Consider the following 16,837-nt stretch of genomic DNA (forward strand, 5'->3'; position numbering starts at 1 on the left):
CTATCATCTCATCGGAACAAAAACAAACATGCCTTCTTTCAGCTTCCACCATGACCCATTTTTTTCGATTTAAGTATCAATATTACAGTAACGCTTAAGGTATAATGATCGATCGATCCAGGCCAGATGGTAATTGGTCAGGCTACTGCGTGATGGAATGATTTAGTGACTACGTCATTCGATTTATCGTTATTTTATTGTGCCGCTCTTAAAAGTGGTGATAAGCGATCTACTTCAAAATAATTCATTTCTACCATGTGAAGGAAGAACGCCGTATGAACATTCGAGATTTGCCAAATTTCCCCGGATAAAACATGTATTTTTGACGAAATTTATGTATATTCTTCCTTAAAATTTTTAGATATTTTAGATTACATTGCGGACAAAATAGTCTGAAAAATTAGAGGAAAAAGATCTACAATTTGCTCAATTCTTTCGTATTTTATCAGAGGAAATTTGACAACGCCTGGATGTTCATACGGCATTTTTCCTTAGAACGGCAGATTTGCTCTGGGAGGAACCATCGAATGTATCGAATATATCGAATGGCGGAGTCACGAAATCAATCCATATTCAACGATCGCAGAGCGAAACTTTTCTGAACACGTTACGAACCAGGGAATACATATTATGAAAGGTCCAAGGCATAAACATGACAAGTAGCAGTTTTGGAAAAATTGAGACACCGATTATTTCGATTAGAGCCAAGCCACTTGAACTCATGATAAATATTGAAAGTTGTGACTCATCTTTCATTACTTGGTAACTACGTTAATCTTTTTTTAATGTCATTCAGCCCCATGTAATATTTCAACTTCGAACCTACCTTTCTCGGAATCACAAAAATGTAAATCGACATTTTCATTTCCGGGACCTTTGAATCGCAGGAACGTCAGAGATTTTGAAAACTGACAAGCTTCACTATAGACCAGGAAGTCGCTGTCATTTTGGTGTCCCACTTGGAAATGGACGAAATTTTCAAAAACCGACAGGACTTTTCATCCTGTTTCCGAAAACAAAGTTCTGCCTGGTCGGACCCGCTGCAGTCAGCCAAAATAGGGCTCCGAGGGTGCCAAAAATGCGGGGAAAATGTAGGTATCATCTGGAAATGAGGTAGAACTCTTTTTTCCAATAGAACATTTCATCCTGGTTCTGAAACGAAGTCCGTAAGACCGGAGCTGGGGCATCTTATCCAGAGTTTTAAAATGAAATTTCAACCAAAAACAAAAAGAGTTTTTCGAGATGGCGGTCGGGTGAAGTTCAAATCGGCCGAAAATTGGCACCTCAGTTTTGCCGATGGATTTGCCTGAAACTCGGTATCCGTGGGTTTTCTGGCATTGGAACAACAAATTTTAAAATTTCCTTCGCAAAAGACGTCACTCGCCTCTGACCTTTGTCTGTTTGTGACTTGCTGATAGAAATGCGGCCTCAAAAAACGGGACACATCGGGGATTTTCACGATTGAACACCGTCATGTCACGTCCTGACCCACTGACCTGTCGCGGATGCGACATTTCCATGCGAGGTTACTGATATATACGTCATGTCCGGCAGTAATTAGCTATGATCATGGAGCATACAACTATTGTGACACTCGGGGAGCTGATTTTCCCTATGCAATAAAACGACGGCGCATCCCTAGGAATCTCCAGAATCCACATCTTGGATTTTCTGTGTTAAAGGACTGAGCAGGACCGTTTGGGGAAATGGAACTTGCGTGTATTGTGTTGCTAGATTTTGCAACTTTACCGTTATCATACCTCAAGAAAAATGCTCTTAACCGTGCAAAAAATATCCAGGAATACACATGCTCTTCCTGGTAGGCCTCGCGTCCCGGAAAATTTGAGATCCTCTTGACGACCCATGATGACCTTAAACTCGGAAAATCGGGTTTTATTGGCACAAATAACTATGTTGCGATTTTTTTCCGCGCTGTGAGAGAGCGGATTCTGATCATACACTGAAAAACTAAGGCAGCGAGAAAGTAAAAACCTCCGGCCGTGGAAGCCTTCTTTCAGGGCTATATAGATGTACCGTCCGCGTTCCGGGCTTAATGGCCGGAAGTTCCGGGCGTACCACCCGGAGCAATCGTCGGTACGGCTCCATCACCCGAAAGTTTTGGCCTCTAAGCCCGGAATGGACGGTATGTCTATATAGTCTGTATCTTTATGTTTCGGTGTATATATTCGATGAATCGAATGACTTAGGCATTTAATTAATCAATTTCTGTATTCTTGAGAGCATCGCGGAATTTTTGGCAACGTCCGTCGCTAAATTCAACACACACCGTGCATGTTCTCACCTGTCGTCGTCACCTGACAAAGGCGATTCGTCCTGGCGCCCTCTCCGCCCGTCCCGCCGGTCGCGAAAAAGGGGGAAAAGGGAAAGGTGCGCGTGTGTACAAACGACAAAAAATAAGCTCTCTCACCGGCTTCATGCAGGTATTAATAAAACTAATGACACAATTCCGGGGCGCGAAAAAAAAGGCGGGAAAAATAAAAGTTATTAATTTGTAGAACCTGGCGTAACGTTGTCTCCGGGAGGGGCGCAAAGGGGTTTTCGGAGCGCGTAGAGGCTGTTGCCGATTTTTGCACTAAATCGTTGTATTCCATTCGCTTCAAATTATTGCACCCGACGAAAAATATACATTCACTACACCATGTTGCGTCTGGGCGCATCTCCAGGTGGCTGCACTCAGGGAGTCGTAAGTCTTAGGTGGACGTATTCTTGCTAAAAGGAGCTATGTTCCATGCAAACCCTATGCACATGGTTCCTTTTAGCATAAATACGGCCAAATGAGTGAAGACATTGACGGTAAAATTCGCAGAACACTTATCCTAGTTGCGACGTTGGAAATTGTGTCTTGTCACGTTTTATTTTTCAAAGAAAAACCAATACAATAATTTTTTGGAATTTACCCTGATTTTTCTTTATCTTGCATGAAATATTCTAAAGAAAAATGTTGCATGAAAATATTCATACGTTTTTCTTCATAGAATGAAGCAAAAACGGTGATTTTAAATAGCTGCTGCAATCGAGACACTTGTTTTGTATACCTTCCGTGATCGGTATCGTAGAATTATGACGTTATGGATATTCCTGCTGTGACCTATGATGTCGTTTCTGTGATGCTCTGATAATTGATTTCTCGTGGGTTTTTTCTCTCAAATTTTCGAATAAAAATGATGTAATATAATAAGGATTAATACAGGAACCTTCATGCTCATATTTATTTTTACTTACATAATATAGTACATGCAGAGGTGAGAGCTACAAACGTTTACATCACGTTTACATTTCCCCCGAAATTTCTTTAACTGACTATAACTATTTTTCTTTATCACTTGCAAATTGATGCCATGAAGAAACTGTATACTTAAACAACTCTGAGTCCACATTTGATCCCAGATTTGGCATCAAAGTGAAGGGGCGCATGCTAAGGGCGAAGAGAGGCGTGGTGGTTCAACAGTTTCTGCAATGCGTAATTTTCTATTTTCTCTCTTCACCTTTTATTGCCTTTCATTTCCTTTTTTCGCAAACGTTTCCAGCTGCAGTCTATTTGGATTTTTGTTGACGGTCGGATAGTACTGTTACATGAGGTGTACTTGACCTGACGGATCTCATCGTAAAAATAGATGCAAATTCTAATAATTCCCTTTCGCTGAACTTTTATGCTAAGTTATTTTTGTAAGGATTGGTACAAGAGAAGCCTCTCTTTATACTCATTTGACTTTTGTCAAAAACTATGATGAGTTAAAAAAGGGATTTTGCATTTTTCTGGTATTCAAATGTGACCACCGTGTTTTACACGGATGTCTGATAGGTCGAATAATATGTATTGTCCGATTGCGACGTTACAAATCTCCGCTCATGTTTTATTACTTTAGAAGAAAACTGTACAATGGTGGTTCTTGAAATTTTCTCTGAGATGTTTTGCCGCTTTCAAAAACAGGTATTCACAGATTTTAAAAAAAATACTTTGGTCAACAGCATTATTCTTCACTCACTCCAGAAAATTCTCAAAATTTTCCGAGGATATATTTAGGTTAGGGTTTTGGTAAAAAATAAATAAAGTTAACACAGATTTTGAGACGTTGCAATAAAGATGTATGTATTGTATTACGAGTTAAGCCATTGCTAATGCGCTTTCGTTTTTCCATGGCAATAACATTCCTGCTTCCTCCACACCGCGAGCAGAGAAAATTCTTTCAAGTAATAACAATGCTATATTTCACCATTTAAATCCACAATAGATAATCGATTCTAGGTGTGACATATATCCTACCGCAATGATATTGATCAATTGAATCCCATTTTGAAAGAAGCAACCAGCGCGATTACAGTGTTTTCAAAATCTTGCAACTTCTTATTTCCTTTTAAAAATTCTTAACTTAACGTACAACATTGAAATGCACACACTTATTATCCCTCAAATTGACAATTTTTTGGTGAGAATAAAAAACCATTTGCTTATTCTGAAAGATTTTTTAGATAATTATGAAGAAGCGACATTTTTAAAACACTGTAGGTAATTGTGCTAATTCCTTTTTGCTACATTCGATCCAATTTAGCAACATTTGAATGAACTATACTCTCTCATTCTACCGTGCTTAAGAAGAGCACCGTATGAACATTCTAGAGTTGCCAAATTTTTCCGGATAAAACATGTATTTTTGAGGAAGCTGGTGCATCTTTTTCACTGATATTTTTAGATATTTTAGATAAAATCAAGAACAAAATCGTCTGAAAAATTGGAAGGGAAATATGAACAAACTTTCCCAAAAATTCGTGATTTATCAAAGGAAATTTGGCAACGCCTGAAGACTCATATGGCGTTTTTCCTTAGCACGGCAGCATTGCTGCCAAGATTCCAGAATCGCTGGTCATTTCGAGAATCGAGGGAAAACCAGCAATTGATCGAGCGGCTCCAACGTTGCGTTTCCAAAAGTCTGTCTGTTGAATTACCAGGATCCTTTATATAACAGTGGGATACATTCTCTGCAAATGAAAGCCAAAAGGCCCGCTTGAACCGGGGATTTGTCGTCGCCCAATTATCGAGAACCTGTATTGTATTTACCAGCTCGTAGATTTCAAAAGAGGACCAAAATGCAGTTATTACAGTGTTGTCGAAATGGTGAATGCTCCTTTCAAGGCCCATGCAAGGAGCTTAGAATATAGGGACACGGGTGTTCCATATTTTGCAATTTCATGAAATTTCTTAATTTAAAAAGCGGATTTAATCAGCTAAGATTGCGCGTGGTGTTTCGCAGTCCGCGCACTATAAGAAAAACCCTACATTTTTCCGCTTCGTGGATCTCTTATAATCTTATTCGGCTGCATGTTTTCTTTAATCATCGTTCATATTTTCGTGGCAAGAATTTTTGGATGTCCATTTGATAAAAGAAAAAATTGCTTCATCATAGCAACTGTGATGACGCTTTTCCGAAGGTTTGAATTAGCGCGTTCTTCAATTGCGTGAGGAATTTTTACAAATACTGAAATTTCATCCCTCTTTACCGGCAAACTATATATTGTTTTTATTGTTATGAATGCATGTTTTACACTGTTGTGTAAGTGTGGCTTGCATAAAAACAGTTGTTCAATAACTTCTCTTACAATTTGAAAGGATCAAGATTTAAATAATGAAAGTATGCATGCGCTGAAATCCGAATGCAAACTACTTTTTTAATGTTGAATCAAGATATCTGACATATTTTACTTGAAATTTACTCATCAAACTAAATAAGGTACAGAGAAGACTGTGTACGAAAGTAAAGAGAGGAGTGAAAATTAAGTCCAGCAGGGCTCAGGCGATACCCAAAATTTCACGTGAATTTATACGATTTTTAGGAAATTCACAGGAATGCGTCTAATGAAATTTTACATTCGTTTGAGAACTTGTGCATCTGTGAGAGGTTAGTAGGCGATTGATCGTAATTCATTTGACAACAATGGATTATATTGCCCATAATTGTTTGACGTCCGAGGTCACGTCGGCGCCGCTGCACTTTCTTGGAGAATTTGGCGGGGTCGCTACCTGTCCTCCGAGGTGAGATCATAATTCCAACATAAATCAGAAGAACATACGGTGCTCTTGTTTAACGCTGTAGAACATGCCTTTCATCAATGTTTCTCCTAGGAATTAAACTGGTGGCGGCATAACGATGCTGCGAAAAAAGCACGTCTCTCCATTGTGACGATTCAAGACCTCCACCATTCCTTTTCTTTTTACATCAGTGGCGTGGCGTGCTTTGCGATGTATCGATTGATCTGTTATTTAAACCTATGGAAAAGGATCGATTAGTAATGCGTTCGCGGCGAACACCTTAATAATCGATTCTTCACCACGGATTCAAATGGAGAAATATCGATAATCGATCATTCCCGCCACGCCACTGTTTTACATAGGAAAACAGAAGAACGCTTGTCGTTCGATGCAGAAAAAATAGTAAGAAATCTGAGGAATGTTGTCAATTACTTTCCTTCCGGAAAATTAAAATGTTACGAGAAGTCTGCAACTTTGTAAACCGAGATACGTGTTTTCCGTCTCTCTCTGTTGGTCAGGGAATCAAAAAATGACTTTTTCTGAAGATTTTTTCGTTGAAAAAAGAGAATTTTCCAACAAAAAACTTACTGAAGCTGATAAGCGCGCCGCGCCGCGATGCGTTAACGACACAGTCTAAAACTCCTTCAATTCACCGTGATGCAATTTGCATTAGTCGCAAGATTTTTTATCGTATATTGACCGACGCGACGCCTCATCAACGTCTCACACCATATTGAGATGATTCAAAAGATTAGAAAAGAACCTCCACAGATGCTCTTTTGTATACGGATAATTTCGGCAGATTCTGGAAAACATTGGATTAATCACACAAAAACCGCTCCCAAGAACGGATTGATAAGTTTGCACGGCAACAGTTTATGGGATATTAAAGTTACTTGATGATTTAAGAATTTTGTATACTTCATTTTGGCACATTTACAAGAAGATGATGATTGATCAACAATATGAGCTCATGAGTTTTAATTTGTGGTTACAAATGTTTTTTTTTTTTTATATTTTTACAGATGTTGCAGTACAATCCTGTTTTCACAATGCCCAATCATTGAGGAGGATACATTCTTAAACTTTGCAGTTCTACCTGCTTTCATCAAGTAAGTAAAATATCAAAAAAATCTTTGGGCTGCAGACGTGATCAACTACGTAGTGGCAGTCTTATTTTCATTTATTTAAGAAAAAAAAATTAAATTTTTATGGAAGTATCAAAGATGCACTAAGATGTGTTAAAAACGAGTAGGTTAGCACAGACGGTTTTAAAGTTTATATTTGAAAAGACTGTGCGCTTGATCACTTAATTCGTTAAAGTGATAGACCAATACAATTTACATGCATATTCAAGAGTATTCGCAAAAAATGGATATGATAGGGATGATTGTAGATATTTGACAAAAAAAATCCTGAGAATTGTAGACGAAAACTATGTGTTATGGTCAAAGAATTTACAGATACTGTAAAGAACCTCTCCAAAACTCGTGTACATTTCCCAAAGCAGATTAGATCATTTTATCATATCTTCTCCAATAACTGTTCAATTCATAAACCGAGGGTATCCTCGTGTTCAGTCCACTCAGTAGTTTCCACTTAAATGCGAAATTCATCAAAGTTCAGACACCTGCAAATCCTCTATTTCGATCCCGTATGCTTCAAATATCAAAACAGGATTCTTTGATCGGTGTAACCTACCCCTTGCAACCGCAGTTTCACGAACGGCAACGAAAATCAATTCTCCGGGGCCACGGTGTTCGGTCACACCAAGCTCGTGCTTCACTTTCATTTTTCCGGTGCGTTGATGCCCTCCAAAACTGGGAGGGATGTATTCGGACCCGGGAAATTTTCGACTGCAATTTTTACGACTCCGCTATCTGCTACCGGCGCGGCAGCGTTTCAGCGGCCGAAAACGCGTAAATTCAGCCGAGAGCCCGTCCCCGTCGTCGCTGCCGGGGTCGGGAGAGGGTCATCCCTCTCGGAGGAACGCGGCACCGGGGGGGGGGGGGGGGGCTGAAGTGATGATAAGCAACGATTTATAGGGCTCGCTAAGCCCTTTCCAGTTAAATGAGCACCAGCGCCGAGTGCATATTCACAACTGGCAACAGTCTTGCCGCTTCGAACATGTAAATACGCAATTTCTACCGCGTTCCGCGTATTTCCGCAGCTGGAGTCGGTTCATTTTTTTCGATGAATAAATTTTGTGTCACCGTTAGAATTTGAACCAATCGGAAATCGAGTATTGAATTTTCAACCGGATTCCAAGGAAAATGAACCAAATCCCGGAATAGGTTAAAAAATGCGCGCCAGTTGGACTTATTTCTGTCCAACGGAACTAAGCGCCATCGGGGTAGGAAGGTAGAGGGGGGGCTTTGATTGGCGGCGGAACCGGGCGTCGGGCTCATTCCGTCCTATACTCGCAATGCTTTTCCATGGCGCTTATAGTTCCGTTTGACAGAACGCGCTATCCACATTCTAAATTCCTCAAAAGGAACTTAAATTGGCGCTTAGTTCCGTTTGACAGAAATACGTTCAATTGATCAAGTCTTCGGTCACCGATCATTCATTCGGCAAAAATGATTGTGATGAGCGTTGAATTCCGAAAGTAACTTTTACACTATATGGAAGACAGCAGTGCGGACTGCGGAGTCTTTACATTAGAACGCATTTCTGCCAAACAGAACTATGTGCACTAAGACACGAGCCCTGAGACGCTTTATAACATAGGCATATCAGGGCCCACGTCCTAATACACTTACACGTTCGGCAGAAATACGTCCATTACTGTGACTGAACTCGACGAATACCATTAATAACTCCATCGATGGCAAAAATTAGAGTGACGTCGAAATGACATCATATTCTTTTTGTAGTTACTATCTATTGAATTCTCGATTTCTATTTGGGATTGTAAGTGGCGTTAAATCGGGAACGGTCTTCACTTGCAGTTTCAAGTGAAGTCGGGTGCTTGTTACATGGCCAAAGTATGAACAGATGAATTTGAGGCTGAAACTTTCATTTTCAGCCTTCTACTCGACCAGAGGTGAATTGCAGGTCATCGGTGCATTTCTGGTTTATTCATCCATTAATTATTCATTCAAGTATCCAGCATTTTTTATTTCACATTCGATGACACATGCTGAAAAGTCAGATGAAGCTTCTACCACATATCGATGGTGAAAGTACAGAAGTACGTACCTCGAGTTTTTACAGTTTTGAGTTAGCTGCATAAACATGTGTTGGAGATATCATTCATCTGCCAGCAAGACCTTATATCGAAAAAAATCGGGAAGTCACCTAAAACCGTAGAACTTTTTTCGCGTACTTCGGGGTTAAGTGCAGAAATGCGTATCTCGTTCTAGCCCCTTCATTTGATCCGGCGCGCCTTACGCACGACGCGCGCTCCTCAGCGTATCCCGCCAACAGCATACATCAGCTGATCAGCTGTTCGGGGGTTTTAATCATTTTCAGGAATTTGCTGGTTTTGAAAAGTTGCTAAATGCTTATCATTCGAGGGCCCTCCAGTATTATTTCTTCATAGATGTCTATTCCTAGCGGCGCGCGGCATTCATGTCCATTATTCTTTCTATTGGCCAATACAATCATGAATTGACAGCTCATCAAATAAATCAGTTATATTAGAGTCAATCGAGTCATAAAATGCTTCATTTACCGTATTGGATCAACTGAAGCTTCTAAACAAGTTTGAAGTATGAATAATAAGACTCCATTTTTTATCTTAATGATCAAGAGCAGGTTCAAAACGCTAATTGCAGAAATGCCTATCTCGTGATCAAATGTCATTTACAAATCATACAATGCTTGATTCGGCCGTGCGAGATCAAACTAAAGCTTCTGATAAGAAATTGCAAGAGTGAAACTCTTATTTCTGTCTTTAAGTGATCAAAATCTGCCAACAACAGGTTTAAAACAATAATTGCAAAAATGCGTATCTCATGATAATGTGTCAATTCTTAGTACCGAAAGGCGAATCTCGGCATTTCTGCCATATTTTCTAACAGTTCGAGAAATTATTCAAAATGCTAACGGAGTCTTAAAAAGCATCTTATTCTTGCTATCCTCAGGAATCATTACCCTTCCACTGACAATAAGGAGGAATGTAGACAGTTTTTTTATACTCCTGGAAAATTGTGTTTTCCGAGATATGCACTTTCACCATCGATATGGCTCACGACAGCTTTTGATTTCAACGCTCCTTTGTATCTAGTCGTGGGTGGAATGGCCCGAACTTAATATAAGACTACTTATTTATAAAATTAATTCATTATAAGGATTTCTCACCGCAAGAATTCTTCTTTGATTTTCCTGCATATTGTGGTTGATGTATCAAGTACGTCACAGACCAACGTGAAAGACGGCGCTTTCTGAACCAAGATTCTTGAAGCTCCTCGCAAGTTGCTTGAGAAGGCTGTGAACAGAGACAATATATTTCAGAGATCCTGCACTAGAAATCTAAAGGACCGTTCATAAATTACGTGTAACGCTCCAGAGGCATTCCCGAAAGTATAAAACCAAGGTATACGTATCCATAGCTTCACCCTCTCTATAATTCAAGGGCTCAAAAAGAGACGTGTTACCGGCAAGTCAACCCTGGAAGTTAGGTTGGACTGCACGGCGGCCATGAGACAGACCTTTTAATTTATTAATAAACTTTGCAGGAAAGGTCTATGACTATAGAGATCAACAGATTTAATTGTATACTTTGACTTCATCACTGCAGAAAAATTCAGTTAACGGCCTTTACACACTGAAGCGCCTTCATTTTGTTGGTTAGATTGTCTGACGTACTGCTCGAGTGTCGAAATAGTTGCATGCTCCATGGCTTTACCACATTATGCCCATGATATTATATTAGTCTTTCACTAACCAGACGGACCAGACTACTCTATGACTAAACAGTACTTCTTTTAGAAATTTAGTGAAATAGGTCTCATGGAGGCTGCTTAGGGTCCAAAAACGACAACTATTTTCGATGTATATGGGGGAATTGATAGTTTTACCTGCATTAGGTGCTGACATTGCAAAGAAATAGATGTTTGCAATTGACTACATGTACGGGAAGAGCACGGGCATGTCAAAATGTGGAGCTCCGTGGCCCAAAAGGGCAGCCAACCGTCTAACACAAAAAATGTCACTGCCAATCTTCAGATTCCAATATCAAACCAAGATGAACAAGACTTTTCATTTGTGAGCGTTCTTCCGCAAAAATGAGTAGGTAAATTAAGCCAAAACTAAGTCAAATACGTGCTTTACGAACTACGGGCCGTAACAATTGAAGTAATAAATCACTCTGAATGATTTGAGTTCATAGGTTGGCTGCCCTTTTAGGCAATAAAAAAGCTCCATGACCTGATCTCAAAATTACCCACATGTCAAATAGTTTTCTAAAATGTAACGCTTGGAAGTAGTTTTTAGATGATTTATACATGTTTCATTATGGCATCCAACTAAATTTACACTCAAAAGAAAAAATACATTTACTAGGAACGTCCAACATTTTTTGCCCCTACACAATCTTTCGTAGTTTCCCATGGCTAAATCTAACTGGTTTAGATCTCATTGTGTCCGAACTCTCCCCAAAAAGGAACTCAAATTTAATGAAATCCTAACTTGAGTTATTTTTTTAAAATTACACTAAAAAAAGGTGCTTGGCTCAAGCATGATAATTCTTGAATTTGCCGCCAAGAATTTTTTTTATATTGATTTAAGCTGAATTTTTCTTGATAGAGAAAAAAACAGTGTTTGGGTTAAGCAAGAAAGTAGTTTATATTAAGCAGCAAAAGTCTTGATTTAAGAAAGAAAATTTCTTGGCGGCAAATTCAAGATTCTTTTTTTTCAGTGCAGTTTATATCAAGCGGAATCAGTGGCATCAATGGTTCTTACGAAAAGTTACACGCGAACACCGTTCGAATCTTTCATTTTCCCCGTCTGGCAGGAACTCGATTCGAATTTATTTGTGGGAGAAGCGGCAGCTCTGCGGGTTGCATAGCGAGCCGGAGCGGCGCGGCGGGCAAATCCGACTTCTTCGAACTTTAAGTTCTCGCGAAATTAAATGAGTCGCGCGCATGGCGAGGAATTTATGGGCGCGGGAGCAGCGGACGCAATAGTTGGGTCGTAAATATACCCGCGACTGTCCACTTTTGTCAGGGGCGCGATGCAATAAGCCGCGCAGATGCGCTCCCTACCCGCTCGGACTCCCAGCGAGAGGGAAATCACTTCGCCTCGATTCACCTGAATTTTGCGGGCAAGCTCCATCCAGAAAAAAATCCCAGCACAGATCCCGAGGGACCGTTCATGTTCGTAAATACGTAACGCTCAGGAGGGAGCCGACGTTAGGGGTGTGCTAAGGAGGGGAAGGGGGGATGGTTCAGATTGGTTCGGAGTCGTGTTATTACGTAAACCTTAACGCTGTATTTTTCTTGAAATATTGTTTGAATAAATTCTCTCACATTTTTTTAATTCTCCGTTTTATTTTATTTTTTCATCTCTTTTTTCGGGTTTGTTTCATTATTCTCCTTTTTTCTCTGAATTCAATTATTAAAAATGTTTTAAAAACAAAGAAATGATCTCTTTGAAAAGAATATATGGTTTCCAGCACTCTTGGGTATAATGACCGCAGGATTTGTCCTTCGAAAATTACTAATTGAATTGCATACTTAACGAACAAGTTGATTTTTTTAAATCCCTTGTTCTATGTTCCGCAGACAGAGGACACTTGTCGTCTCGTAATTTTTGAACAATTAAAGCATGAATATCATAAGCGGATCTAGACACTTCGAATGGGGCGGGCCCCGTCTCAGGGGCTTCTTTCAGAAATTTTCGAAAATTTAAAGCATCTACAATATAGTTTGAGTCCATTTTGTCATAAATAATTATCAAAAATAATTGTCGTCCCCTCTTCTTTTTTCCATTACTTCTTCTCTCATCCCTTATCCCTCCTCCTTTTTTCGGGCGATTGGAAAGTGGATTTGGAAGTGGAGGGGCGTATGCCCCCTACGCCCCCCTAGAATTCATCTATAGGAAATATTGCTATTTGGGAGAGTTCACTAAAATTTTCGTAAATAATAATCGCTGCACCGCAGCACCGCAAACGAATTATGTCCAAATATAGATAAGAGTTTCTTGCTACTGCTGGGATTTTCACGCAGAGCTGCTTTATTGAAAACTGTTTTTCATTTGAACAGGCTCCTTGTTTACGAATAGAGCGATGGAAACTATTAATTTCCATGACCTTGATTCTCCGATGAGTTATTGCTCGTTTGTTAACCTCACACTCACGTGCCACGTTTAGCAAACACAAGTTGCGGATTATTATCTTATTTCATGTACCGTTTATCCAACAGTTGCACAATGGTACGGTTCGATCGTTTCACCCGATGAACCTCGTGAGATTTTTATACGAGGCATAATTATATAGTTTCTTTTTGTTTTAAATTTTCCGCAGTTTTCAAGAGTGAGAAAGTAAAGAAGTAAATGTAGATAAAAGTCACTGCACACGTTACCGCAAAAAGCGCCTTCAATTTGAAATGATACAATATATCCTACAGAAACCTATGAATTACTCGCTTGATGCTGAGTAACATAGCACACTCTGTATAGTTCATTTGTCGGAGAGAAAAATGTGAAATATTACATGTGAATTTTTTCTGATTTTGCAGATGGGTGCTAGTTGGTGCAAAGAGTACTCGGAGAGTGCTGGAGCAGAAAGTTCACTTCAGACATTGCTCACAAAATGGTCCAGTAAAGTAAGTTACAAATTCCCTCTTATTTAATCAATGAGAAGATCAAAACAATTCTATCGGGATGACTCTATATGAAATTTCTATTGCTTTTGAATAATTCATGAAGTCTTACTTCAAATTTAAACGGAAGACTCAATGCTTCCAGGACTTTATGTCCACCTACCTTTCGTCCTTTCGTCCATTAAATAAACGTTTACCGCTATTTATGTCCACTAAACGTTAAGTCCAGTCTTTATTAAGTCCACATGATTTAATGTCCAACCATGAATATGTCCAAAATTGTCCAAATTGTGGTTTTGTTATGTGCAAATTTTTTATTTCTCATTTAAATGACAGGAACCACCTCAAGAATAAATGCATACTACTACTAGTTAGTTAGTTAGTATATTTTGAGGCGTTCAACGTCACAGGCTATTAACGGCTTTACAGAGAATTTTGAAAATGGGAGTATATACGAAAATTTAGATTTTTAAATTAAGAGAGGTGAAGAGCTCCTTCATTCTTAAAAACATTTCATTCATGAATCAAGTCATGAAAGAGAACAGACTCTAAGAGCAGATAAAAACATATGTTCATGTGTACACTGTACGGATATGATAAGATGAAAACCTAAGCGGGAGCCTAGGAAACGCTCCAAAGCCAAATTAAACATTTTTCAGTAACAGATGCAGTCAAAATTGAAAGTCCTCTTTAACTAGTTATTTCGTGCGCCTTCAATCTTGTAGGATACTGTGCAACGCCTCTGACGCGAAATAGTTGCTTAAAGCGTTGCGGCGCGGCAGGTAACCAGCGTGACACTCGCATAGGCGCCTACAAACCTAACGGGATACTTCACGCGTTGCGCAATGCGAGAAGTATCCCGTCAGGTTTGTAGGCGCCAGTGCGCGTTCTGCGCTGCTAACACGCCGCCGCTCCGCTCTGTGTTAGGCTCTAATATTTAAACTCGCGGAGTCAGCGTTTTTCAACTCATGATTTTGAAATGTTTGCACTCTCTGCATTGATTGTTTGTTGTGATTTGTTTTTAAAATGAAGTAATCAATTTCATTAAAAAAAAAGAATGTGCATTCAAGGCATATTTTAGATCGGAGATTTCAAGGATAGAAATGAAACCAAGTATTTACCAAAAACAATTTGAAGAGATGAATCAAAAGAAGAAATTAACATTTCATTTAAAATATGAGTTACGATAACAGCACCTCATTCTCTCTTAATTTTCTCATTTCGATATTGTCAATATAATTTTACACGCGGACTAAAATATGACGCTTGAATTTGATTTTAGTGGACTTTACATTTGTGGACTTAACTTAGTGTGGGCTTTAGAACTGTGGACGTAAAAATTGTGGACGAAAAGTCTGTGGACGTAAAAAAAGTGGACATAAAATCCGTGTACCGAGTCAATAAAAATAAAGGAAAAAATTTGAAAGAAATAACTATAAAATTCAACACAAAAAATCATTTGATAAAATATTTGTTCCGAGACCAAAAGATAACTTGAACCGTTCTTCTGAACTCTGACTAAAATTTGGACAGATGAAAGCGTTAAAATTGCTTTAGAAAGAGGTGACTCTTTTGAATGACAATTTTTGTTTGATTTATTTTTCTAGATAAATTGCAGCAACGAGGAAACCAAGTGGAACTGGAAATGGGCAAGACGGCGTCAAACGTAAGTAGAACACACTTGACAGTTATTCAGCAAATTAAAAAAAGAAAAATATATGATAACGATTAGATATACTGTTTATAATTTTTTTCTTTATTTAATCAAATATACAAAACTAACTTTTACTTGAGCGACAATGATACAATTCAGATCTATTAGAGAAAGTAACTTTAGACTTTCCATTATGAGTTTCCAACATCAGAATTTGATGCTAAATATTTAATCCATGAGTTTCCTCTTTGTCTTTTAGTCTTTGTAAATAGTGAGAGGACAGCGAGAGATGGAGAAATTGAGAATACGCACAGATTTTCAAATAAAAGAACCTAAGGACCATCAAAAGCCTCTGGTGACACAGCTCTGTAAATTTTTTTCCTTTAAAAACACTGGGAATTATGAATGAATTAGTTGAATCTGAAGTAAATTTTATTGCTGTGTCTGAAGATGACCTCCGTTTAATTCCTTTGGCCACCCATTTTCCGGAATGGCAATTTATTTTTAAAAACAAAATTGAGGAAAATTAAAGTTTTTGGACAATTAGTGCGTGATAAAGATAAACAAAGGCCATTTTCGGATTCAGCAGCCCTATTAGAAACTTACACAGACGTAAATCGCATGGCTAAAATACTTCCCTCGTTGTCTGATGACGAGGATTCTCAGTAAAATGTCACAATCCCAATCCACCCATCGGTTGGTTGTCACGGTACTGATGAAATAACCCTGATCATACTACCAAAATTCTATCAAAAACATCGCAGTCAGCATGAACCGGAAATGACATAACTACCTGTCCACCGATTCATATACAGCCGCCTGCTAAATATTGACGGAAATAAACGGTTGTGACGTGACGTTGTTTCCGATTTACATTAACTGCCCGACCTTGTGATAACAACAAAATTATGTACAGTTTTTTCAACAAAAAACCATACACCCTTGAGTGTACCGAGAAATACACTTTCAGCGGGCCGATTATTGAAATTGATAGACAAAGCAATAGACAAAGAAGACATAGAGAGTATGGAGCAATCCTATTGGTTGAAATGGGCGGTTCCAATAGACTGAAGGAGAAAATTATAACTAAATATAGGGTTTCTCCTGGGATATTGACACAGTATTGATATTGTGAGGGCTATAATGATAGTGCACTGAAAAAAAAACAAAAAAAAAAAACACATTGGATCTGGAGTCCAGACTCTTGAAAACATTGACAAGAAAAAGGACTCTTGATGCAATCAGATTTAAGCTTAAATCAAAAGGAAATCCGCTCAAATTAAGAGGCTTGGTTCTTGATTTAAGCAAAAATCCGATTGAATCAAGAGTATTTTTTCTTGGCGACGATTTTAAGAGTCTGGACTCTAGATC

General features: G+C 38.8%; 1 protein-coding gene across 2 annotated transcripts in view; it reads left to right on the forward strand.

Moving 5' to 3' along the window:
- The window catches only part of LOC109033077 (uncharacterized), a 42,009-nt gene that overhangs the window by 21,700 nt on the left and 3,472 nt on the right, over positions 1–16,837 (forward strand). For both annotated transcript variants that reach the window (XM_019045507.2, XM_072298860.1), the window contains 3 exons: positions 7,072–7,158; positions 13,729–13,815; positions 15,420–15,478. In XM_019045507.2, coding sequence (XP_018901052.2) covers positions 13,729–13,815; positions 15,420–15,478 — 146 coding nt within the window. In that variant the 5' untranslated portion in view covers positions 7,072–7,158. The remainder of the gene's footprint in view (positions 1–7,071; positions 7,159–13,728; positions 13,816–15,419; positions 15,479–16,837) is intronic.

This window comes from Bemisia tabaci, chromosome 3 (assembly GCF_918797505.1).
Source record: "Bemisia tabaci chromosome 3, PGI_BMITA_v3".
Lineage (NCBI taxonomy): Eukaryota > Metazoa > Arthropoda > Insecta > Hemiptera > Aleyrodidae > Bemisia > Bemisia tabaci.